At 40.9% G+C, this 27662-nt stretch overlaps 1 protein-coding gene across 1 annotated transcript in view; it reads left to right on the top strand.

Annotated features, from left to right (window-relative positions):
* Positions 1 to 27662, top strand: part of LOC122334166 (cilia- and flagella-associated protein 74-like) — a gene marked incomplete at its 5' end in the record, with an annotated part of 78322 nt that overhangs the window by 44649 nt on the left and 6011 nt on the right. Inside the window, 9 exon segments of the mRNA XM_043232018.1 lie at positions 103 to 319; positions 3239 to 3367; positions 4270 to 4376; positions 4463 to 4594; positions 6762 to 6871; positions 6957 to 7012; positions 7479 to 7598; positions 26846 to 26903; positions 26906 to 26988. Coding sequence (XP_043087953.1) covers positions 103 to 319; positions 3239 to 3367; positions 4270 to 4376; positions 4463 to 4594; positions 6762 to 6871; positions 6957 to 7012; positions 7479 to 7598; positions 26846 to 26903; positions 26906 to 26988 — 1012 coding nt within the window.

Below are 27662 nucleotides of genomic sequence, written 5' to 3' on the forward strand. Positions count from 1 at the left end.
CTTATTGTGTTCATTTTGAACAGGATAAAAATTACAGACTGTAGCCTTTTGAAAACTTTTTTATGCTTAATTTTTAACTTATGCTTTCTATTCATCATTTAGAGACTTCCTGTTGTCTTGTCGTGCGACTGCCATTCAGCCCTCCTTGAAACTCTCTGATTCTTTGGTTGAGTTTGGAGGCACGGCGGTGGGAGACCGGACCACTGCAGTACTGTATGTGGAAAATATTAGTGCAGCAGCCCAGCTCTTCAACTTCTCTGTTCCAGAAAACTCTGACATCACCATCACACCTACTTCAGGAAGACTTCTACCTGGAAAGGTTTACAGTCTACTTAATTTTTTTCTATTATACTGTTAGACGAGATCAGAACTTATCACATTTTGCTACAGGAATATTTCTCATACAGTGGTTTTTTTTATTGTCATATAAATATAGACAAACCCCCTAATAATTGGACTCAAAAAGACTATTAACTGATAAACCAGTTCACTGAACACTAAATTAGATAAGCACCTTACCGATTAAAAGTTTTAATAATTATATCAAGAGAAAGAATAATAAAGATATTTAATGCCTCTAATGTTGATGAAGGATGCATTTGGTTAAAAATACAATAAACAATGATATTGTGATGGCAATTCAACTGGATATCAGTGGTGTGAGAGTCAGCGTAGAGAGAAGCGGACATGCGGTTGTGAGTGAGTGCAAGTTCATGGGCCATGACAACCCCTCCCCAAGGAGCGGCTTCCAGATGCTCCAGACATAAAACAATCCAGGTGGATGGTAGACAAGAGGCGAAACAGGGGGAAGGACGGAGGGCCAGGTTCATGTTGTAGACCTCGGCACTGAGGCTTACCCAGAATGGAACAGGAACTTCTCACAGGGTGCAGCGAACAGAAAGGAGCCCACCAGAGTGGCACAGACAGAGCAGGGACCCACCAGGGGGGAGCAGATGGAGCAGGAGCCCAGCAGTGCCATGCAGAATGAGCAGGATACTTAGGCAGAATGAGAGCTGATGATTGGACACCACTGACACCTCTGGAGGTTCTGAAGCAAGTGCCACTACCTCTGGAGGTTCTAAAGAGAGTTCAGTAGCGGCTTCCTTGACAGCAACCTTGACGGACAGATTGTGATTGTATTGCTGGGCACCACAGCATCGGGAGCTGAGGTGAATGCCATCGTCTTGGGAGGTTCTGCAGTATACACCACCACCTCTGGGGAAACTGAAAATTCCCCCTCACCTCAGGGGAATACAGTAGTATCTACCACTGTGTCAAGAGGTACCGCAGTATCAACCTCCACCTCGGGAGACATTATTGTGGTAAACGCTGGATCAGATGTCTCTGTGGTGGTGTAAAAAGCCCAAATGCAACATAAAGTGCCCCCTGTCATGGGAAGTACATGACACAGGGGAATCAGTTCAGAAATAGAGGAATTTGGAAGGATTGGTACTAGTTTGGGAAGACCAGCTGCTCGTACTGACATTAATGATGGATCCTCTACACTAGAAACCAGTCTGGGGTATTTAAGGACTGACCTTGAATATCCGGATGCATCGGACAGGAAGTGACAGGGCTTTAGGTGAACAAACAAGTTCCAACAAGACACTGGACAATCAGCTCTGACATGACATGTCTCTGGACAAACGGCTCTGACATTACGTGTCTCTGGATGATTGGAAGAGACTGTAGAAAGTCAGCATAGACGTGAAGGGATTCTGGCTGATCATCAATGATTTGACGTTACCTTGGCAGATCTGCTGAGATGTGATGTAATTCTGGACAATTAGCAATGACAGGACCTTGCTTGTAAAAAAAAATCAACAGTGACTTGACTTGTACAGATCATTGTCGACTTGACCGGAGCAGTAAAGATTTCTGAAAAATTTATTTAACTTGTGAAAATTAGCGATGACTTGACTTGGTTCATGGTGATCAACTTGATTTGGCTCATGAACTTCAGTTGGTGCCTGAAGATCTGTTGTGACTTAACTTGGCTCATGAAGATAAACTGTGGCTTAACATGACTCATGGAGATCAGCGATGATTTGATTTGACCCTGATTGGCAGCTGTGAAATAACAGGGCACTGTGGTGTCCGCCATTTTGTCATCAGGCTCCACTCGCCTCCATCTTGTGAGTGCAAACAGGTGCATACCCCATTTCAGTCAGACACAGCATGTTCATCCTCCACAAAAGCATAATCCACAAACTGAGCAAATGATGAATGAGGACCTTCACATCTAAGCTCAGATATGAGAGGTTGATGACTGCCATCACAGAAAAATTCTATAGAATAATGTCCGGTAAATCTGAATAGTGAGCTATGACAAAAAACTCTCTGATGTAGTTTGCCAGAGATTGGGGGCCTTGCTTAAGGGCAAATAATATTCTTGCAGTGTTAATACCCAACGTGTGGCTGAGTATTTTGTAACCGAATGAGCCAGGAATGAAACGTACATATCTATCTGCAGAGCTTTATTTTGAGACAAGGTCGAAAACAGGCAAAGTTCAGACAATAGCAAACTAGTATACTGAAGGCAAAGCAAGGGGATAATACAAAACGGGCATGGTTGGTGGTCGGCAATGAACAGTATCCTGAGGGTTAGACAAATGAGGTAATACAATAATACAATTGGCTGCAGCTGTGTAATCAGTTGAACATGTAATGAGTGGAATCAGGGGTGGGTGGGGGTGTCGTCAGTCCAATGGGTGATAGAAATTGAAATACAGATATTAGTGGTGTGAGAGTCAATGTGGAGAGAAGGTGACATCTGGCGGTGAGTAAGTGGAAGTTCATGGGCCAGGTCATGACACAAAGAAACATTTCAAATGCTCTGTTATATACAGGTGCATCTAAAAAATAATAATAATTTTAAAAAAGTTATCATTTTTGTAACTTATTTTAAAAGTACAAATTTCATATATTCTAAATTCAATATATGGAAAATAAAACATTTTAAAAGTTCATTAAAGTAAAAAAATCTCAAAATATTATAATATTTACATTAGACTTTCATTAAATGATCACCTGTGTTTTTCCTTTTGTTAATTTGTCAGCGTAGTGTATGATTTTATCATATTAATTTGATTTGATTTATTAAATTTACCCAAAAAAGTTTATAAATCAGATGTTTGAAACCAACCTAGAAAAAATAAACATGAATGGATGCTTATGGATTTTTGGTATGAAAATAGACTCCAGATTTATTCCAGCATCTATTTGTGTGCCTTCACAGAAGTGTCTGGTTCAGGTTACATTCAGCCCAACACTGTCTGATGACACCATCAACGCAGAAGCTCTTCGGCGGAGAGAGGAACTTCATACTGAAACCAGCAGCTGCCAAAATACAGAACCTGATGCCAAAGTAAGGAGCATCACAATGTCCAGTACAATCATGCCACTTCCAGAGGGGTAAAAAGTAAAATAAGTAAAAGTGTACTCAATTAAAAGTACAATTATCTGGCCAAAAACATACCTGAGTAAAAGTTAAGTACAACTTTAAAATGTAAGAAAGTAGAAGTACGTTTTTTTTTTTTCCGACAGACATACAGAAGTTTGGTTAAAGAGAGAAAACAAAACAAATTGCAATGGCTCAGTTCAAACTCATCTATCTAGTGTAGAAATAACACTTAAATGACTTTCATTTATCAGATGAACACAAACTAAGATCTAAATCATCTAAAGTAAATTATCTCTCCGTTTAACATATGTATGGGACATCTAAAAATTACACTTCAAAAACTACACAAAGTGAATGTGATAGTAAGTCATACAACCCCTGTTAATGTGTCTTCTTAAGTGAAACAATTGGCATAAGAAGATTACAAATACTAATGTTTTAAACTTGACTATCACGTTGACATGATTTTGTGTGGTTTTTGTCCATTTGCATTAAACAGACTTAATATCTTTGTGGAGATAGTGAATTGCTGGGTTTTTGTTAAATGTGAGAATCAAAGAATTAAACTACTTCAGTCTGTGTGCACTGAATTTATTTGATAGACGAGTTTCACAGTTTGAGTTGAATTACTGAAATGATCATTTTAATTTTTGAGATGCGCCTGTAGTTATTAAGATTTATAAATAAATTTAAAGATACATTTTCATCATTGATTTAATTTGTCAAGCAAAAGTTATAGTCAGTTTATATAAAAAAAGGTAAATACAGTAATCAAGTGAAATTTCTCAAGCATTTTACACCTCACTTCTTACACAATAAACAGCATGTTGTACAGTCACTTCCCTGCTATATTTATTCTTTTACAGAGTAATATGGAGACCTCATTGCTTTCAGTACAAGATAATGAAAGCAAAGTGATGCCTGCAGTAGACAGCCCCGTCCATTACACAAGCCCCGCTGATATCCAGGCAGGGTACGGAGGTCAAACAGTTTCATGAAACTGCCATAAGATTTGGGAGCAGCTGAAAATATAATTATACTTATATTGTTTCATTACAGCTCTTTTGAATATTTGGCTGTGAAGGCTTCACTTTTGCGCTCTTTTACTGAGCGTCACGTTCGCTATGTCATATCCTGCTTCAGCTCTCCATCAGATATAGTGCTGGAAACATCAGAGGAGCCCAGATACAGGTGATGTGAGAAGAAGATATTTAAAAGTAAAACATGTTTTTTTCTTCAAAACCTCTTCAGATGTTTAAAAGTTTAAAGTTGCTAAAGTTTTTTTTATGGTGTAGTGCTGTAAAAAGTGTATCATTACATTTTTTACCAAAACCTATGAATGTGTAAAAGTGACCTTTCATAAATGAAAAACTTGCTGAGATACGTCTTCACAGTATCAATAAAAGAAGGTTATATAGCACCCGGTGCCCCTATGTAAAACTGCCCATACACTCTCACTGGACTGCATCTCTTGGTGATCAATGCTTTTCTTAGATCATGGTGCTATAGGCTTTCCAAGTCGACCTTCTTAAAGAACCTTGACCAGAGTATAGGATTGTCTCCTGAGGTGGTTGCAGAGCTGACATTTTATGTTCCTATGTTCAAAATGTTATTGTTTTTGGAGCTGACGAGATGAGAGAGATGAGCTTTATTTAAAGGCATGATCATGAAACAAGCAAGGGTCAAACAGTGGCAAACAGGTATTTTGTGGGCAAGACACAAGAGCCATCCAATAAACAGACAGAGTCGATCAGCAGTGAACGTGATCCTGGGGGCGAGGCAACGAGACGTAATCCAGTACATAGCAATAATCTAAGTAGGGGCAAAGAGAGTCCAGTCGTTATGATCGCTCCGTTATGTCACCATTTTATGAGTGCAAACTGGTCTGTCTGCCATTTCAGTCACGGTGTTTTTCCTCCGCGACACCCACAGTGTCAACAGAAAAAACAAAAAAAGTATAGTCCAAGAACTGAAAGAGTGATGACCGTGGACCCTCATGTCCGGTAAATCTGAATAGTGAGCGATGGCAAAAAACTCTTGGATATAGTTTTTAGTGATCATGTCCTTTGTTTAATGACAAACTAAATGGCCTGTGCTTTTTTGAACAGCTGCTGGATCCTAGTGTTTAAAAGCTTTATTTAAAGGTATGGTCATGAAACAAACAAGGTTTAAATAGGTTATTGTGGGCAAGACCCAAGATCAGTCCAATAAACAAACTGGGTCGATCAGAACTAGACTAGGAACTAGACTAGACTATGAACTTAACTGAAGAAACACGGACAAGCTCTACACTGTGTCACTTGGAGAGCAATAAATGCTAGACAATACTCAGTGAATTGAGCCATAGACTGTGAAAAAACATGGATGTAGTGTCCGTGACATCACCCATAGGTTTCTAAAGAGCGATTTAAAGCTGACAAATCACCATCTTGGCATCGCGTCACCAATGCCTCACTCTGGTATAATTGAGGTAGGAGCATGCCCACTTAGCTCGACAGTGGTGATAGGAGCGCTAATCCACTTGTCACTCAATTTGCCACACCCTTAATTATGCAGAACTTTAAGGCATAATATAATTTACATGGATGAGTTATTAAAAACTCATCAGTTGTCTTGAAGGGCAAATTAGCTGTATAGACCAAATCCATGTTTTTTTACCAGGCTGTAAAAATATTTTTTTACAAAAAAAAACATTTGAAAAAAAAATATGTAAATTTTGGGCACTTTAAAATGGCATATTGGAACCAGCCTCTTGTTGCCAGTCAATAAATTGCAGTTTTAGTAACTTTTCTTGTTTGCTCCAGGAGGAAGACTGGGAGGTTGTCGCTTGATCTGAGCAGTGGGTGTTAAATAATGTGTTATGGATCACAGCTGTGTGTGTAATCAGTGCAATGAATCCTGGGGAATGCAATCTGTGTAGTGTGAGAGTGGTGGTGGATAATCACCTCTTGGAAGCTCATAGACCACATTCGTGACAGTTATATGTAAAACATTTATTTTACAGTATTATTCAGTTATAGCTATGTGAATAAAAATAAAAAGTACACAAAGTATCATAACATTTATTGTCAAATTTTGAGGCAGGCACCATTAAAAGTAAGAGATTGCAATGCTGGTGCAGATGTCAGGTTGAAGGTTTGAGACTGTTTGTTCATTAAATCAGTGTTGTCAACAAATTTTGTCATGACACAATGTTGTGTAATGAATCAATTGGATTAAAAATGTTCCAAAGACTAATGAACCATCTACACCTTACGGAGCCGCTGCATTTGAGATGGGAAATAGCAAACATTCTTATTGTAGTATGTTGGAGTAATGTCACAGTCAAGAGCTCACTGAACTCAAAATTGTTGTGCAGCCCACATGAGATGCTCCATCTGGAGTTACGCTGCCCAGCGGTCAGACCAGCATTACTGCTCATCTCTGACAGTGGACACAACACCATACACTTTAATCAGGTGGCAGTAGGTAAGTGTTTTTGACTATCTACATAACTGTTGTTGTTATTTCTAGTTTCTACTTTCTTGTTCACTTACAATTTTTATTCTTGTAGGTCAAAAAGTGTTGAAAAAGTTGATAATCCAGAACATTTCTTCAGAGACTGTAAAGGTATCTTAACACTTACCTTATCACCATTTTATTATATTATGCATGCCCATTGATACAGCAGCATATTTATGTACTAGCAGAAGCATGCACATGTATGCACATGGTTTGTATCATTCATCTTTTCTCTCAAACTTGTGGCTGCCATCTAATAATTTGGGTCAATGTTTGCTGTACGTTTTGTAACTCCCCTAGCTAAACCTGTATTGATCTGCTACAAGTAATTTCAAGAAAACAACCTTCACACAATATATGTAAAGATAAACCCCTATTGGCATGGAACAAACCCTAGCCATGGGAATTACTGCAGTAATATATTGAACTACAAAAATTATAATTCAAACAAATGTACAGCTAAAATACAAGTATCATCATTTCTGCTGTTATCCTGTAGAATTTTATTTTCAGTGTATTTACTGTAAAAAAACAAAAGGGAGAAATATCTTAAATGTCTTAACCTGACTTTTAGCTGACATCATCATTGCTGGATGTGACCGGGCCATTTTCTGTGCTGAATGCCATGCGCTCCATCGATCCTGAGGATACACACATGATCCTGATTGCATTTACACCCTCTCTGGACAAGAAGGTAAGCACTGCTGCCATGCTTCACTGTTAGACAGTTACTGCCTCTCATATACAGATAGCAAAAAGGGATCCTCTTCAGGAACTCGAGCTGCGTCTAAACGCTTATGGGGACACATTCAGCATGACCAGGCTCTGAATCACATGTGTAATCAATCCAATGGAAGGACAAGACATCATAGACGGGCAACATTATTGTTCCAGGAAGCATGAAAGCATGTGATCTACAACCATATCACATCTTGTTTGGTGCTGTCTGTCTTTTATCATGCTTTATGAGCTAGTGAAGACAACTTATGGCGAGAACGGGCAGCATCTCAGGCTGCATGTCATTCTCCTCTCATGTTATATTACATGTGGGGATACATGTAGTGTATCGAGAGCAGCGCACACAGATCTCGATGTGGATCACATATGGATATGGGATGGGTTGGTGGGTTTCTCCACCTGCCTTTCCTAGATTCAGCATGTTCTCCTGAAGTTCAAGAATCGGTGCTGTGGTTTCTCCCCCTTGAGTAAGAGCTTGCTGCTGTGGCTGTGAACTTTTCTTCCTGAGGGAGGAAAAGACTTGCGTGTCAATCAGTGTTATGGTTTGCTCTATCATACTTGTAACAAGTTGCAGAATTTACGGTTTTAGCTATATTATCATTATCAGCATGGAAATTAAAATCGCCAACAATTAAGGAAACCCTGGAAAATAAACATTTTGCTTTATTGATCATATTATAGCCTACATTATTTCTGTATATATATTAAAGCCTAAGTGACTTTTGCTCTCAAAAAGCTGTTTTATATGCCTATGAGTAGCATTTTTAACCATGCAATAAACTAATAAATTAAATACATAAAATTAATAATAACTTAAAAAAAATCTATGGATCACCTCCTTCGACTCGAGGACCATATGAGACTGTTCCTCCTTATAGCCAACACCAAGTACAAAGATGGTCCTCGGGGGGGAATTCGCTGACTTCGTGGAGTGCCACTCCGGACCCAGTGCCCAGCTCACCATCTCCTCACTATGTGGAGCACATGTTCGAGCCCACCGCTGACAAAGGAGTGGAGCCGCTGCGACCGATGAGCGATAGAGCTGAGGATTGCCTCTGACATCAGATCAGGTGCGAGAGCTGGCAACAGAGCACCACAGACTCCAAGAGCACGGAATGGAGCTCCTGACTGAGGGTGAGCAGACAAGATGATGAAAAGGATATAATTGACTAGGTAACTGAACTAGAGTTAAATCCTGCCCCTTTCCTGCCTTCTTCATCTCCATTGGTCCCGTCCAGCTCTTCTTCATCCCCGCTGGTCCTGTCGCTGCCCATCCAGCCCAGAAGGGGCTCCTGATATGCCAGTTCCTCAAGAGCGCCCTCTAGAGCCAGCACCTCATGGGCACCCTCCAGTACCTTAAGAATGCTCTCCACTGCCTGCTCCTCAAGAGTGCCCTCAAGTGTTAAGCCCAGAGGAGATTAAAAAAAAAAATCCCGTCCTCCCATCCATTCCTGTCTTCTCCACTGCTGGCTCCTGTCAGCCCCTCTGCTCACCCTCAGGCCACCATCTGTGTGTTGGATTTGCCACGTGCCTGTCAGTCTCAATCAGCGTCGTGGCTGAAGGATCGCCTGACTCTTCCTCCTGCCTTCGAGTCCCGGACTCTGCATCGGCCCTTCGACCTGTCAACTCCATAATGGCTCCTAGCTCCCTCCGCTCCACCATGGTGCATTGTTGACCATCCCCACCTCGGGACTCCACTCCTCCAGCTAATATATTTGTGAGGATACTACCTTTTCTAGTTATCTTTGACAGAAAAGGGAGATTAGAGATTTAATTTACTAAGTCTTTGGGATCAAGATGTGGTTTCTTAATAAAAGGCTCAACTACAGCCAGTTTGAAGGTTTTGGGAACATATCCTAATGACAATGATGAATTGGTCAAAATAGGATCTATGACTTTGTGAAGCAAATCTATTAATAGTTTAGATGGAATAGGGTCTAATAGGGTCTCATGCTGGTTTAGATGATTTAACAAGTTTTCCTCTTCCTCTCCTATTGTAGCTGCCCCTTGGTACTCACAAACAAGAGAGACGGAGAGTTTCTGACGGGTGCTTCAAGTTTTCTTTCTTTATTTCGCCCGTGAAGAGCGCCATTCAAGCTTAGTTGCGTAGCACCGTGAAACTACACAAAGAAAATCAAAGACAAATAAATACAACTCGTATACAGAATAATATAGTAAATAAAGGTTACAATTACAAAGAAACAGGTGAAAAAATAACAATTCAAATAATAAAAACGGTAGGAAACAACCACTAAATAAGCAGAGCTTGTATTAACTTGAAACAATTACAAAATGCAACAACTAAATCAACTTTACATACCTCGCTCCGCTTTACCAAAGGGTACTAAGTTGAAATTAACTGGAACCAAAGCCTCATTTACTAGAAACAATTTTTTATCTGGGCAAATTTCGGAAGAACATCGACCGTTGCCGCTCTCTGCTGCGCTGACCACCTGCGTTGCCCCCCCCTCCAATGCGTGAGGCACGTAATATGTACAGAACTAATTTAAAGTGACAGAACCACCAATCAGTCATTTACACTCCCATCAATCATGATATGATGAATTAACAAACTGAAAATGAATCATAACATGATTTTGAACCATAGTATCACCACCTTTAAGTTTCATGAATGTATGTAATGACTAGAACATTTTGAGATATAATTACTTGATCTGATGTGAGGGTATCACTCAAGTCATTAACAGTCACTCTTCTTCAAGAAGCACCACCAATTTCTGGATGGGCCTTTCAATAATAGTGGGCTTTGAGGGTTGACTGTGTTTATTTGAGAATTTTCGGTCTCCTATTTGTACCTTCACTCGTCTTACAAATCCATCACTCTCCTTGACAGTTTCAACCACTCTGCCTACCTGCCATTGACTTCTTGGGAGTATATCCTCTTTGACGATTACGACATCATTTATTTTGAGATTTCTGCGAGGAGTATGCCACTTTTGTCGTGTAGAAATGTTAAGAAGATACTCCTTCTTCCAGCGACTCCAAAACTGCTCAACTAAGTATTGGACTCTGCGCCAACGTTTTGTAGCGTACATGTCGTCTTTGACAAATTTTCCTGGAGGTGGAAGTGCAACATCAGACTTCATCAGTATCAAATGGTTTGGGGTTAGAGGTTCGAGTGAATTTGGATCATTAATCCCATCAACCGTTAGTGGACGACTGTTAACTATTGCAGTTGCTTCATAGAACATCGTTCTAAGTGATGCATCGTCAAGCCTGCCTGGGCACAGAGCGAGTGTGGCATTGAGTACATTTCGCACAGTTCGTATTTGACGCTCCCAGATGCCTCCAGCGTGGCTTGCCGAAGGAGCATTAAAGACAAATTCGCATTGTTTATCTGCAAGAAAAGCTTCCAGAGCTTTGGTGTCAACTTGTTTCAATGACTCTTTAAACTCATTTCTGGCTCCCACAAAGTTGGTACCGTGATCACAATGAAGTTTGCGAACTGCTCCTCTAAGGCTCACAAAACACCTCAAAGCATTGATGAAAGCATCCGTTGTCAAATCTTCAATCATTTCAATATGAACTGCGCGAGATGAGAAACAGGTGAATATTAACCCATACCTCTTGTACTCCTTGCGAGATTTCTTAACGACAAATGGTCCAAAGCAGTCCATGCCACAGAACGTAAAGGGTGCAGATACTTCGACACGCTCTTTGGGAAGTTCTGCCATGCGTTGTTCTTCTGTAGGTCGTCTAAGTTTTCGACACTGCACACACTTGTGTATCAGCTTGGCAACTAACTTGCTGACTCCAATGATCCACAGCCCATTCATTCTAAGCTCCATTTGAGTTTGATTCCGACCCTGATGACAAACCTTGGCATGGTAATGTGACAGAATTAGCTTGGAGATGTAACTATCCTTTGGGAGAATCACAGGATGTTTTAGTTGTTGACTGAGTGATGACATCCTCAATCTTCCACCTACCCGAAGAAGACCTTTGTCCAAAATGGGATCTAGGTGATACAAAGCACTAGTACTTGGAAGAATGTTTCCCTTCTCAATCATTCCCTTTTCTTTGGAGAAGGCTTCCTGCTGAGCAAGTTTGATCACCACTTCAGCAGCTCTTTGACGTTCCTCAACAGTCACATGATCACTGGGGAATTTTTGTTTTGATCCTAGCCTTTTGATCCTTGCAACAACCTTTAGGAGCCTTGACCAAGAGGAAAATCGACTGAAACGACTGAGAATGTCCACACTGTCATCAACTGTTGTTGAGAACGTTTGGACTGATTTAACTTCAGGATCACCAACCAGCAGGTTAATGGCGGTGTACGGTGTTGGACTTACTTCTTGCTTCCACAGGAATTTGGGTCCAGGTAACCAGATCGACGAAGAGATGTCAGAGGTGTGTAACCCTCTAGAGGCATAATCAGCTGGGTTTTCTGTGGTATTTACGTAATACCACTGAGCTGGATCCGTAATGTCCCTTATCATCTGCACACGGTTCGCAACGAATACATGAAATCTTCGTGCTTCGTTGTTGATATAAGCCAGAACGACTTGTGAATCTGTCCAGAAGAACTCTTGGTCAATCTTCATATCAAGCTCTGTTTTCAGCACGACACTCATTTTTGCAGACAAGACAGCCGCCGCAAGCTCTAATCTAGGTATGCTTGTGATTTTTGTAGGTGCAACTCTGGCCTTTGCCATCACCAAACTGCAATGCACTTTATTCTCTGCATTTTTGAACCGGAGATAAGAACAAGACCCATATCCCGTATTACTTGCGTCGGAGAAGTGGTGCAGCTCCGTTCTGATGATTTCACCGTAAGCATTTGGGTGATAACATCTTGGTATGGTGACTTCCTTAAGCTTCTGAAGACCATTTTTCCAATTCTCCCACCGTGAACATAATTCATCTGGAGGCTGATCATCCCATCCTATACCTCTTCGACACAGTTCTTGCAGGATGCTCTTTCCCTGTAGAATGAATGGTGCAACAAATCCAAGTGGGTCGTACAGGGATGCAATAACAGACAAGATACCACGGCGGGTTGATGGCAGATCTTTGAAGCTGATGTTAAAGTTGAAAGTGTCATCCTTTGTTGACCACTGAATGCCAAGTATGTGACCTGTCTGTGTTGCTTCCAAATTTAAGTCGAGGGGCTTGGATGCAATAACCCTTTCTGATGCATCTATGCTGCTGAGAGCTTCATCCTCATTTGAGTTGAATTTATGAAGCCGTAAGCCTCACGCCTACACAGCGCTTGAGCATCAGCAATCAGTTCTTTGGCTTCATCAACTGAATGAACACTAGTTAACCCATCGTCTACATAGAAGTTCCTTTCAACGAACTTTGCTGCCAATGGGTGATTGGCTTTGTACTGCTGCGCCAGGTACTTCAGACCGAAATTAGCACACCCTGGAGATGACGTGGCGCGCCAAGAGGTGGACTGCCATGCGATAGTCTTGAGGCTCTTTCTCCAAGTCTCCACCCTCCCACCATAGAAACCTTAGATAATTGCGTTCATCTGGAGGGACAAAGAACTGGTGAAACATCTTTTCTATGTCACAAGTGAATGCAACCTGTTCCTTTCTGAATCGGCAGAGTACTCCCACTAATGAGTTGATTAAGTCAGGTCCGGTCAGAAGAGCATCGCTTAGAGATATACCGCTAAATTTAGCTGAACAATCGAACACAACCCTCAGCTTATCTGGGTTTTGAGGGTGGTATACCCCATGGTGTGGAATGTACCATACAGTCTCTCCTTCGGATATCACTGGGGCTGGTTCAGCATCGCCTTTGTTAATGCTCTCCTCCATGAAGGCTTTGTAGTGATCAAAATATTGCTTGTTAGACTTGAGTCTTTTCTTGAGATGCTGTAAGCGGGAAGCTGCTAACCTCTTGTTATTTGGTAGTGAGGGTTGGCCGCTACATTTGAAAGGGAGAGGAAGTTCATAATGTCCATTTTCCTTCTGTTTGATATTGGCACTAAGATGCTGTATGAAACGAACATCCTCCTGAGATACACTTTTATTCTCATAGCCTCTCTCATTGAAATCGGACTCTAGAATCCTCAAGACATCGATGGGTGATGGAGCAGGTATTTCTCTAACTGCCACTCTATGGACGAAACTCTGACTTCCCTGTCTGTCTAGGTGTGGATTAGAGAGACCAATAATACTCCAGCCAAGCTTGGTTTTTTGAGCAAAGGGTTCATTTGTACCACCTATAATGACTTCAAGGGGAGCTAGAGCTGATGGGCAGTCAAATCCTATCAACAGTCCAACCTCGCAATTCTGAACTGGTGGCAATTGGTTAGCCAGATGTTTGAGGTGAGGCCACTGCAATGCCGTTGTCTTGGTTGGAATATAGGATTTGTCAACAGGAATGAAGTCTCTAGTATATGCTTGCCGTAGTTGAATAGAGTTACTTGCTTGAAGTCCTCGAACTTGCAGACCACAAACCCTTTTACTGCCAGTGATAGTATCAACGGATGTCATAGTGCTAAGTCTAAGTTTCACCGGTTGAGTGCTTACATTTAAGTCATCAAGAAGATCATCCAGAATGAACGTTGAGTCGCTTTGGGTGTCCAGCAGAGCATAGGTAAGTACTTCTCTTTGTGGTTCTTCCACTGTAGAAATGAAGACTGGCACGATACTGGACGTAGCAGAAGAACTTTGTGTAAGTGCATGGGTCATGACTTTGTGCAGTTCCTGACTTGCTTGAACCTCTACAGAAGTTTTCCTTAAGTCTTTCGGAGGTACTTTATTTCTTTCTTCATGCAAGCAGGTAGGGTGATTTCGGCTACATGTTCCACATTTATGTCGTCTTTTACAGTCTTTAACGATATGACCCTTTCTGAGACACCCTATCCACTATAAGACACTATCCACTCAGGAAGTTTCTTTAGTAACTTGTGGTTTTCCTCACAATCATTTAGGATGGCTAGTCCTTTAACGTGAGGAGTCGCCTCGACACATCCTCGTAGGAAGTCAGTGAAGTCTCGTAGGGCAGTAGGATCGTTTACCCCAATTTTGGGCCACCTCATCAGTTTGTCTCGAAAAGCCTTTTGCAGTATGAATGAATTCCCATACCTATCTTGCAGGACTTTCCACGCGCCTTGGTACGCATCCTCTGAATTTCTGTAGAAATATCCCTCCACTGCCTTGCGAGCTTCTCCAACGAGGTAATTTTTAAGATAGAACATCTTCTCACTAGGTGGAATGGGCTTTCGATCAATAAGGGCCATAAAGGACATTTTCCAATCTATGAATTTCAAAGGATCGCCAGCGAAGATTGTGGGTTCAGGAACGGGCAGTCGATGTGTGCTTAATGAGTCTGCTATTGCTTGAGCTAGAGTAGCATTATGCTGAGGAGACTGGGCTTTATGCTCCTCACAGGAAGCGTGTTGTGGCAAGAACAATTCGGCTTCTGGGTTTAGTTGAAATGTAGGCACTGTTCTTGTAAAGTCAAGGTGAGTGCTAAAGTCTATTTCTTCATCAACGCACTGAATAGTGCCTTCAAGATCATTATACGCTTTAACACGAGCTGCTGCTATCTTTACTTCTTTGTTTACTTGCAACTGATGTAACTGTTTCCTCTCCTCTTCTAGCTTTAGCTGCATTTCAATCTCCTGTTGCTTTATTTCTGCAAGCATCTTAGCTTCACAAAGCTTCCAATCACTCTCCATTTTATTTAGTTTCGTTTGTTGGTCATGGATTTCTTGCATAGCTTTAGCTTGCTCTTGTTTCGCTGCAAGTTCTGCCTCTGCATCAGCTCGTTTACTTGAGATCTTGGAGGACTTTGATTGACTACCTGTTCCCTGCGATGACTCTGAAATTACTGTGTTTGTTTTTGTGTGTCCAAAGATGGATCCGTACTCATCTTTATTTAGCACTTGTCTCACTCTTTCTTTCACAAGCTCTTCATTATAACCCTCTTCTACCGTTTCCAGCCGTTTACTCAAAAGATCCCTGATTTCAGCAGTCAGTGCAGCACAAGTGTCCATACGATTGACAATGTCTGGAGAAGTAGCATGGTTACGTAATATTGGTTCATAGTGCCGATAAACTGAATCATGTTGGCTTTGAATGTCTTGCTGCAATCTTTCGAGAGTCTCACGTGAACAGAACATTTTCAGTCTTGATCTAGTCTCTTTTGCAGACCCCTTCCAGCCTTTATAAGACTTAAAGAAAGCCTTCTCCTGTTTCTTGGCTTCCTGTTCACGCATCTCCAGACCCTTTTCTGTGAAGCTTCTCTCACGTGAGCTTGATCTGACCTGCTGCACAGGTGGGTTGCTTACTTCTGCTGGGAGTGACCTCTCACCTACTCGTTCGACTGTATGCACAACAGTATCTTCTTCCATGGTCTCCTCTGCTTTTAGGACTCGGGGGAAACTTCGGGGGTGAATGATACCACTCTCACCAGACCTCTAATATGTAAGCCTCAAAGAATATTAGCAAGCAGGATCAGTGCAAATGCAAATAACAGTATACAACATTCAAAGACAAACTTTCTAAAGAATTCACCAGAAAATTAAAATTTTCACAAAGTGTTGTTAACGTTAACACTCACACTCACTGTAACTTTAAATGCTCGACAGAATCAAGTTCCTTTAAGCAATGCTCTAATTATACTCGAAATAATGTATTTCAATTTTTAAAGTATGAAATAAATGACGTGTTGCACAGCATTAATTTTTTCTTTTAACTTCGAGCCCTTTGTTATTTAAATGTTTGATGTCCATGAAATATTCTTTTTTCTTTTTGAGCACTGCAACTTACAAAGTTCAGGGTGAATGGACGCCGCTTACGCAGTGTAATCTTCTTTAACTCTCCTGTCGCTCAAAGTCTCACGCTGCATCTAAAGGAACTGTTATACCGCCACCTTCCGACCTTGCTCTTTAAGCTTTCCGATGACGTCACGACCCCGCGGCTTGCCCACGTGGAAATGGCCGCGCTGTAGCGTTATGCGTTCCATGAAGACGACGACGGCGCGTTGTACTAGATGCGCGCTTCCTTTAAGCTTTGAGTTTCACTGTAGCTGCCCCTTGGTACTCACAAACAAGAGAGACGGAGAGTTTCTGACGGGTGCTTCAAGTTTTCTTTCTTTATTTCGCCCGTGAAGAGCGCCATTCAAGCTTAGTTATGTAGCACCGTGAAACTACACAAAGAAAATCAAAGACAAATAAATACAACTCAGATACAGAATAATATAGTAAATAAAGGTTACAATTACAAAGAAACAGGTGAAAAATTAACAATTCAAATAATAAAACGGTAGGAAACAACCACTAAATAAGCAGAGCTTGTATTAACTTGAAACAATTACAAATGCAACAACTAAATCAACTTTACACCTCGCTCCGCTTTACCAAAGGGTACTAAGTTGAAATTAACTGGAACCAAAGCCTCATTTACTAGAAACAATTTTTATCTGGGCAAATTTCGAAGAACATCGACCGTTGCCGCTCTCTGCTGCGCTGACCACCTGCGTTGCCCCGCCCTCCAATGCGTGAGGCACGTAATATGTACAGAACTAATTTAAAGTGACAGAACCACCAATCAGTCATTTACACCTATAATAGAGAATGAGTGTAATTTTTCCTCAGGGGATCTATAGCTCACCAACTGATGTGAAACTGTAGCTGACGGCTGCATAGTTACAATTTTATCTGTGATAGTATCAATCTTAGAAGTAAAGTAATTCATGAAATCATTACTGCTGTACTCTTGGGGAATGTTAGCAACATAGTTTCTGTTATATCAAGTTTTTGTGTTGTATTGGAAGTCAGGAAGATTACTTGTAATAAGGTGCAGAGTTTACAGGTTTAACTATACAGAGTTCACACAAGACTAGATAGTGATCTGAAATATCATCACTTTACTGCAGAATTTCAACCATATTAACATCCATTCCATGTGACAGTATGTTCACGTCTACAGACTTCAGACAGTTCACTTTTTCTCTCAATAAATGAAAGACATTTTCTCTTAATTCAGCAAACAACTCTCATACTCTCGTTTTGCAGTAAACTCTCACACTATGAACACACACCTGTGACTAATCTGTCTGACTCCTCCCCTATTTGCTGCATTGCATTGTGGGTCTTGTAGTTTGTTTCCGTCTCAAATTATTCAGAGCGGCATATCGACGATGACTCTCACAAATTTACTCTTAATAAAAAATACAGCCATATTTGAAAAAAAAATATTATTTGATATGAGATACTGTCATTTAATTAAGAGTTTTGGCACACGTGACTGAATGACATGACTATGATATGATAAATTGGACGAGAGCATTTGTTTCTTATAAAAGCATAAAAACTAAATAGTTGTTTTTGGTCATAATAGTAAAAGATCATTCACATTGCTACTATAAGGCTATATTCAGCAACTTGAAATGTGGAATTGAAATAACCTGTCAAATTGAAAATAAAATATAAATGGAAATATGCATGAATGACCAATTTTGCATCACTGTTTATTGCTTTTCAAACTAATTAAATCATAATGCTGATTTTGTTTAGCATCAGCAATGCATGCAGAAAGCACAGTAAAGTGTCCATTTACAAATATTGAAAATGAGTTTTGATTAAATTTTACAAAATATTTGTTTGAAATGTATTTTAAACCAGTTTACACCTAACTAATTGTGCATAATTTGAGCACATGTCTTACTAATGTCACGGCTGGTGCTAGGAAAATGCACAACGAGAAATGATAAGGAGAATAATCCATTTAATAAACATCCAAGAATCAAACAGTCCAAGGTAGTATAAGGCAGATACACCAGAAGACACTCGGATTAAAGAAATGACTTTTTACTATAAGAGGCAAAATATCTGCTCTTAAATCTGAAACCCAGGCAGCTACAGACGTGGACAAAATTGTTGGTACCCTTTGGTCAATGAAAGAAAAACTCACAATGGTCACAGAAATAACTTTAATCTGACAAAAGTAATAATAAATAAAATTCTATAAATGTTAACCAATGAAAGTCAGACATTGTTTTTCAACCATGCTTCAACAGAATTATTAAAAAAATAAACTCATGAAACAGACCTGACAAAAATGATGGTACCCTCTAACTTAATATTTTGTTGCGCAACCTTTGAGGCAATCACTGCAATCAAACGCTTCCTGTAACTGTCAATGAGACTTCTGCACCTCTCAGCAGGTATTTTGGCCCACTCTCATGAGCAAACTGCTCCAGTTGTGTCCGGTTTGAAGGGTGCCTTTTCCAGACTGCATGTTTCAGCTCCTTCCAAAGATGCTCAATAGGATTGAGGTCAGGGCTCATAGAAGGCCACTTTACAATAGTCCAATTTTTTCCTCTTAGCCATTCTTGGGTGTTTTTAGCGGTGTGTTTTGGGTCATTGTCCTGTTGCAAGACCCATGACCTGCGACTGAGACCAAGCTTTCTGACACTGGCTAGTACATTTCTCTCTAGAATTCCTTGATAGTCTTGAGATTTCATTGTACCCTGCACAGATTCAAGACACCCTGTGCCAGACGCAGCAAAGCAGCCCCAGAACATAACAGAGCCTCCTCCATGTTTCACAGTAGGGACAGTGTTCTTTTCTTGATATGCTTCATTTTTTCGTCTGTGAACATACAGCTGATGTGCCTTGGCAAAAACTTCGATTTTTGTCTCATCTGTCCACAGGACATTCTCCCAGAAGCTTTGTGGCTTGTCAACATGTAGTTTGGCATATTCCAGTCTTGCTTTTTATGATTCGTTTTCAACAATGGTGTCCTCCTTGGTCGTCTCCCATGTAGTCCACTTTGGCTCAAACAACGACGGATGGTGCGATCTGACACTGATGTTCCTTGAGCATGAAGTTCACCTTGAATCTCTTTAGAAGTCTTTCTAGGCTCTTTTGTTACCATTCGGATTATCCGTCTCTTAGATTTGTCATCAATTTTCCTCCTGCGGCCACGTCCAGGAGGTTGGCTACAGTCCCATGGATCTTAAACTTCTGAATAATATGTGCAACTGTAGTCACAGGAACATCTAGTTGCTTGGAGATGGTCTTATAGCCTTTACCTTTAACATGCTTGTCTATAATTTTCTTTCTGATCTCTTGAGACAACTCTTTCCTTTGCTTCCTCTGGTCCATGTCGAGTGTGGTACACACCATATCACCAAACAACACAGTGATTACCTGGAGCCATATATATAGGCCCAATGGCTGATTACAAGGTTGTAGACACCTGTGATGCTAATTAGTGGACACACCTTGAATTAACATGTCCCTTTGGTCACATTATTTTCAGTGTTTTCTAGGGGTACCATCATTTTTGTCCATGCCTGTTTCGTGAGTTTATTTTTTTAAATAATTCTGTTGAAGCATGGTTGAAAAACAATGTCTGACTTTCATTGGTTAACATTTATAGAATTTTTATTTATTATTACTTTTGTCAGATAACAGTTATTTCTGTGACCATTGTGACTTTTTCTTTCATTGACCAAAGGGTACCAACAATTTTGTCCACGTCTGTATCTTGCAAACTATGACAGCACAACATGGTTCTACTCTCGCCGATCTAGAACAGTCGGCCACACATTCTTCGGATGCTATATCTTTCAGTCAGAGGTGAAATGTCTAAGCTCAGAAGTGAATGCTCTGGCAGATAAGTGCATGGATCTGGAGAGACAATATAGAAGACAAAATGTGCTGATTGCTGAGCGGGACAAGGAGATTAATACATTTGTTTCTGAGCTTTTGAAAGAGTTGCTGTATATAGATGAATACCCTCTTGTAGATCGTACACAGAGAGCATTGCATATGCACCCGAATGACACCAACCTGCCATGATCACTCATAGTGTGACTCCACTATTTTCAGGACATGACAGCTATCCTCAGGAAAGCTGAGGAATATCAGGACCTGATCCGTAATGACTAATAGATCTGTATATTTCTGGATTTTACTCCCCAAATAGCAAAGCAAACAGCATTCAATAGAGCAAGAGAATTACTGCATGATAAACTAGGGTTGCGTTATGGGACATTATTCCTAGCAAAGTTGAGTACCTTTCAGTGCCACAGAAACTTGTTCAATGATGCGAGAAAGGCCAAAGAGTTCGCCGAGCTGCACTTTGGCACTGGACGAAAGGATGCTGACTGAAGTAGTTGATATTAACAGTGGTACTCTGGGTAATAAATAACAGGACAATTGTTAAATGATCTGGTTTTAGGGACAGTCTTTTTTATTTTTCTCATTTTAGAGGTATGTGCTTCCCCACAGAGATTACTTCCTTGGTGGTGTGTATATGTCACGCTCCAGTCAAGGAAGTAAACAGAGTCACTGTAATGGAAAAGGGGTTCTTTAATGAACAACAAAAAGGTGGCGTACAGCTTCAAACTTTAACAAAAGAACACAGGAACGTCCAAGTTCTTTCCTTTATTTGGATATCACTCTTCTCGATCTCCTACATCATAGTTGTGCTCCGCCGGGGACAGTTTCCTGGAGAAGTAGGTGCAAGGATGGAGTACTGGAGGTTCACCCGTCCGTTGGAATAGGATGGCGCCGACCCCTAGAGTCGCCGCGTCTACCTCCACCACGAACGGCTGGTTCGGGTCTGGATGGGATAGGGTCGGAACGGAGCAGAAGGCGGACTTCAGACGAGAGAAAGTGGTCTCAGCCTGCGGGTTCCATCGGAGGACCCTGGGATGGTGACGGAGTAGAAAAGTGAGCGGGGCGGAAATTTGGCTGTATTGGTTGATGAAACGACGGTTGAAGTTGGCGAATCCCAGGAATTTTTGGAGTTGTTTCACGGAGGTAGGTGTGGGCCAGTGGTGTACTGAACCCACTTTCTTTGGGTCCATGCGAACCCCTGAGGGTGAGATGATGTAGCCTAGGAAGTGAATTGTAGTTTTGTGGAACTCTCATTTCTCAGCCTTTAGGTAGAGGTGGTGATGGCGAAGGCGTTGGAGGACCTGTTGGACATGATGTTGATGGTCGGATAGGTTGTGCGAGTATATGAGAATGTCGTCGATATATATGATGACTAACCGGTTGAGCATGTCTCGGAAAATCTCATTCATGAAGTTTTGAAAGATGGAAGGAGAGTTGAAGAGTCCATACGGCATTACCCGGTATTCATAGTGGCCGGCCGGTGTGAGGGCGGTTTTCCATTCATCCCCCCTTCGTATGCGAATCAGATTGTAAGCGCTCCTCAAGTCTAGTTTGGTGAAGATTTGCGCCTCGCGGAGCTCCTCTAGGGCGGCTGGTACTAGGGGTAACGTATAGCCAAACTTTATTGTGTGTTCATTGAGCTTACGGTAGTCAATACAGGGCCTCCTTAATGTACTCCTCCATGGCCTCTCTCTCCGGGACCGAGAGGGGATAGACTCTGCCCTTGGGCAGTTGGGCTCCAGGTAGCAGGTCGATAGCACAATCCCACGGGCGGTGAGGAGGAAGATGAGTGGCGCTGGTTTTGCTGAACACATCGGCATAAGGGTGATATTCGGCTGGAATGGGAGTGACGGGTTGACGGTCAGGGCTTTCGTGGACTGGCACAGCAAGGGTCGAGATGGGGCCTTGATGACAGGGGATAGGCATGCTTGGTGACATCTTTGGCTCCATTGAACGACCTCGCCCGTCCTCCAGCTGATGATAGGCTGATGTAGTTCAAGCCAGGGTCGTCCCAGAACCACATCGACTATTGACTCCTCCAAGACCAGAAGCGTGATGGTTTCAGAGTGGAGACTGCCGATCTGGAGGGATAGTAGTGGAGTTTTATGGTGCACCATACCGTTGGTGAGTGTTTTCCCCTGTATGGTAGTGATCTTGTACTATGTCTGGTTTCAAGACGAGGGATATGGAGGCTGGCCAGACTGTGGGAAGAGATGAAATTTCCAGCAGCTCCCGAATCCACCAGGACATTCACTGGGAAGAGTTGGTTCTCATATTGTAGGTTAGCATGTATATGTGGTATTGGAGAGACAGAGGGTAGAAGGGTGGTAGTACTCACCAGTGTCAGAATAGCGGGGTTGAGTCCTTGGCGAAACACCGAGAGGAGGGCGGTGTCGCTCCACCCGCCATGGATGGCCAGTGTGCGGAAGCGGAGGATGTGTATTCGTTGATCAGTGTGTCTTCCTGCCGGTTGGAGGAGCTCGTCATGGACGGTGATGCTCGTGGCCAGTTGGCCAATACCTCTCGGAAGTGTCCTACGAAATTTTCGAGGGAGCTCACTCTGGGACTGTTTGCCGTCCAAAGAGCCTCCGCCCATTGCAATGCCCTACCAGTCAGGAGGGAGATGATAAAGGCGACTTTGCCCTTTTCCGTGGTGAAGAGGTGCAGGTGCATCTCCAGGTACAATGAACATTGTAACAAGAAGCCCGCGCATGAGGCGTATTCCCCGGTGAATGAGGCTGGGCGTGCTATCGGGCTAGCCAGTCGAGTTGCAGCGGGATGGAATCATGTAGCGCCTGAATGATGGCGTGAAGGGATTCCAGAGGGGAGCTCTCCAGGGCTTCCATCTCCTATTCCCTTCTTCTCTTTCTCTAGGGGCGATCCTTCTGTCACGCTCCGGTCAAGGAAGTAAACAGAGTCACTGTAATGGAAAAGGGGTTCTTTAATGAACAACAAAAAGGTGGCGTACAGCTTCAAACTTTAACAAAAGAACACAGGAACGTCCAAGTTCTTTCCTTTATCTGGATATCACTCTCCAGGGGAATTCCAACGGGAAGAGCAGACAGGTTGACGGGAAGACGGCCGGAGTACTGGGTCGGTAACCTCAAGGATCGCCGTTGTGGAAGTGGTGAGTGTGGTTTATGAAGGGTGGTTGCTGAGTGGTTGCAGGTGTTGCTGATTAGTACTCGGGTGATTGGGATTGTGTCCATGTGGTGAGTTCGGTGGAAGGTGGAAGTGATGACATGACAGTATAACAGATAGCGGCAAATGCACTTTCACTTGCATTGCTGGGTCAGAGTGTATATCTATGTAAATATTAATTTTCATATTGTGCAGTGCTTTCATGGTACATATCATTTTACTGCAGCTTTACAGAAAATGCATGTATATTACAATACTAAATTAATGCTTGAACACTAGTCACTACATGCCATTATTACTGATGTAATTCATTTTAAAATGTGTTCTTAGTTTGATCAGGTTTGTTGCTATTGAACAGTGCTGGAAAACATTACAATGCTCTGAGTCATATTTGTGGCCACAAATAAACAAGATAAAAGCAATTCAATGCAGACTACCATGTTTTGCATAAACCTGTAATAGTTTGTTTAAGATAAAAGTATAGCCAATATATATGTGGGTATGTATGTTTTTATGCACATTTACTGTAAACACACATACAGTAGTACTCGTCAAAAATGTGAGCACTATTACTATTTTTTATTTTTTTGCTATGCTCATCAATCCAGTATTTAATTTGCCAAAAATAAAAACAGTAATTAAAAACAGTGAAATATTTTTATGATTTAAAACAATGTTTTTCTATTTTAAAATGTAACTGATTTCTGTAATCAAATCTGAATTTCCGGCATCATTACTATCATTATTCTACTGTTCAAAAGTATGGGGTCAGTATAACTGATATAAAAAGTTGTAGTTAAGGAAATATGTATATTTTCAAAATCTCAGCAATTGATTCAGTCCATCAATCTCATATAAAATATCACAGGATCCAGAAAAACATTAAGCAGCTTAATTGTTTCCAACACTGACAATAACCAAATATCAAATCAGCATGTTAGTACGACTCTTGAAAGATCATGTGACTGGTTTAAAGACTGGTGAACATTTAGCATTGTGAAGGCCTATTTGAGGTTTAATGAGCATACAATCTTTCTGTACACGAGAGACATCTTTCAAAAACATTTAAAATAGCAGTGTGTCTCTAATATAACTCTAATACTAATAGTAATGTAACCAGTAATGCATATAAAAAAGACATTCTCTAGCTAAATGTATTAATCAATATAAAAAGCAGCACTCAGTATCTACCATAAGCAGCTTGAAGTCCTCAAACACATCTGGGTGTTCATGCGGTCACATGTGGTTTGGCTCTGCAGGACGATCAGCTGTCCTTCCTAACTCCCTGAAGCACTGGCTTATGTGTATTGCATTACAGATGATGGCTTTCCCAAAGACAAAAGTAGAACGCTATTATTTGTTAACTTTTGTGAACTACTGCAGTAAACTGTTACACTATACAGCATTCAAGCTTACTGTATACATCTCTATTATGGGTTACGTTACTCACTGAACTTATCTGCTGACAAGATAGCTGTAGGCAACTAATGTTTTACATAGTGCTTTTAACAATAGAGACAGTATTTAACTGGAGAATACAGTGTCAGTAATGAGGAGATTAAACACTCTTTCAGTTAAAGGTATTTTATTATTTAATCCAGAGACATCATTGTCTAGCTCAGTTTAGTTTAAATAATATCTGTGCAGTCAAATTGACAATAATCCCTAGAAATGAAGTGTCCCCAGTTGAGACAGCGGCAAGAAACCAATGGAGAAAACAGTGGTGGATCGTCAGGGCCAGCAAAGCCTTCTCTGCTCACCTAAATATTATCAGAATCCCTCAATTAGTTTTACTTTATTTCTCCATGAATGTTATTAATATTAATAATTAAATGATCTCAAATAATCTATTATCTTTGTTTCATAGCTTTTCTCTTGGTTACACTGCTTCCACTAGTGTATGTCTATAGTAGAGATAAAAATATGATTTATCCAATCATATTTCTGCAATCCTTTTGCCAGGGTCAAAGAAATCTTCAGAGCAGCTGTCTGTATCTTAAAATCAGTGGCGGGGAAAAACTTCCCATCACTTTTTGAGTTGGCAGCCCCAGATCCATCTTGTAGGCTTAAGATAACATCATCATTTTCTCATTTTTTGATTGTATGATCAGAGTGTGATCATACTTGTTTTCAAAGTATTATTTTTGTTTCTCAGGTTTTGTACAGTGTGTGTTATTGTAGATTTTCAGAGCGTTCTGAATGATACTCTCCTTCTGTAAATCTAAATACTAAAGTACTGAAATCACCGCAGGGCATCTACGGTGCTGTTCTGAAGACTGTGATCACAATTTGATCTCTGATAGCATATCAGAGCATCCTGATCACCAAAACGGTGAAAACCTGCTTAACGGTATAACTCCACCATTTCGATTCTAGACTCCACCAAGTATTACATAGTTCCCAGTCTTTGTGATATGTTTCAGCAATGCATTTCTAGCATTGTTTAGTAACAGTAAGAGTCTTTATAATTCTCAGAACTGACTTTACATAGACTTTACAGAACAGACTTTAAACGTAAAGGAGCAACTGTTTTTAAAGTGCTAGAAAAAAAGCATGTTACATCATCAAGGTTTTCTGTGCTGCTGAGAAACTGAGATAAATCAGGAAAATTACTTCCAAAGCAGACTTTTGTGGAACAAGTGATGGATCTAGCATACTTGTAACAAGAAGCAGAATTTTCAGTTTTAGGTATATGTGGTTTACACAAGACTGGATGATGATCTGAAATACCATCGCTTTGCTGCAGAGGTTCAACATCAGTTACATGGGACCGTATTAAATCTAGATTATGATTTTAAGGAATCAGTCTGGTTCTCTCTTCCTCTGTGTGGGGAAGGCCCTTCTCAAGAGTTTGTGATCACAGTTACTATCATGAGTTTACACGTGACGCTCATGCTGTGCCTTTCACCACTATTTTTGGTCATTTGACCCAAATTTACCAATCTGCTTGCAGAGTGGCAGAGATTATCAATAAGCATTATTTTGTGTTAACGTTGCAAGCTGGTCTGTGACAGAGTCTGGATCTGCCTTGCGTCACGCTAGTTCATGCTAGGGTCTTATTTTACAGCATCCTGTCGTCCTCTGCCTCTTTGTGGGATTCAGATCCTCATGTTTCAGTGTTCTGATAGAATCTTAAATCCTCTCTGAACCAAAGAAAAGAAAAATAAATACAATTCTGCTACACAAAACAACAACAAAGACAAACTGAAGTTACCTTTTCAATAAAATGTACAATTTGCTTAGCTGAGGATGTGCTTTTTTCATCTTTAACATATGCATATGTATGTTATTCTCATTATTGTAATGCAAACTGTCTTGATTTGGGTTACAGTGAACAGGTTTTATGAGATTCAGTATAACACTAGAAAAACACAGCGAGATCTATATTTTCCTAAAACTGAGCATATGCTAATATTCATGTTATCAACTTGTTTTTGTTCTGTCAGTACTATGAAACGCTGGAGGTGAGCTGCAGTCAGATGTCTCTGGAGCTGGCGTTGTGTGGGAAGCTGTAAAGCCCGTCATCACCTGCTCCATTGAAGGACACCTTGACTTTGACTGTGTTCCTGTAAACGAGTGCCTCGCACGTGTTCAGGGTATTGACTTTACCTTGTCTTTGTGCCCTAATCTCACATTCAAAAAATCTAAAACATTTGCCACAGTTGCACTGGATCCGAGGCCCCGCTGTGCGCAGACCAGTCGTATACTCAAGCATGTGGTCGTCCTCTCTCTGTTCACCTGTTCCTGATGTAATATGTGCGCCGCCATTTGTAAATTCTATGTCAGCTATTTTTAGCTCTACAATTATGAACACACTGGTTTGCAGTGCAAGCGCTTTTAGCATTTCCTGCAGCGTTTCCTTTTATTCTCCTCATTATTTAACGAACTGGAAGCCCTGAGGAACAAGCTTGTGGTCCTTTGATGTCATGAACAGATAGGTCTGATCCAGTCAAGTCTGATTATTAATATTAATTCTATATTATATTATATTTACTTAACTCCTGAGTGAATCAGCCATTGAAATAAATTAGCCATTTGAATGAGTCAAATTAACGAATCAAATGACTCCATAACTTAGAGTATCAGATTATTGAAGAAATAATTTCATGTTTCCATAGTTATAATAATAAAAGAAATGATTAAAGGTTTTGGTTCACCCACCCAAAAATGACAATTGTGGAATTATTTGCAGTACATGTAATAAATTTTATCTAACAAAATATTTCTTGCTGAAGCTACTTTTTGTAATGTCATTAACCTATT

The sequence above is a fragment of the Puntigrus tetrazona genome, unplaced genomic scaffold, assembly GCF_018831695.1.
Source record: "Puntigrus tetrazona isolate hp1 unplaced genomic scaffold, ASM1883169v1 S000000494, whole genome shotgun sequence".
Classification (NCBI taxonomy): domain Eukaryota; kingdom Metazoa; phylum Chordata; class Actinopteri; order Cypriniformes; family Cyprinidae; genus Puntigrus; species Puntigrus tetrazona.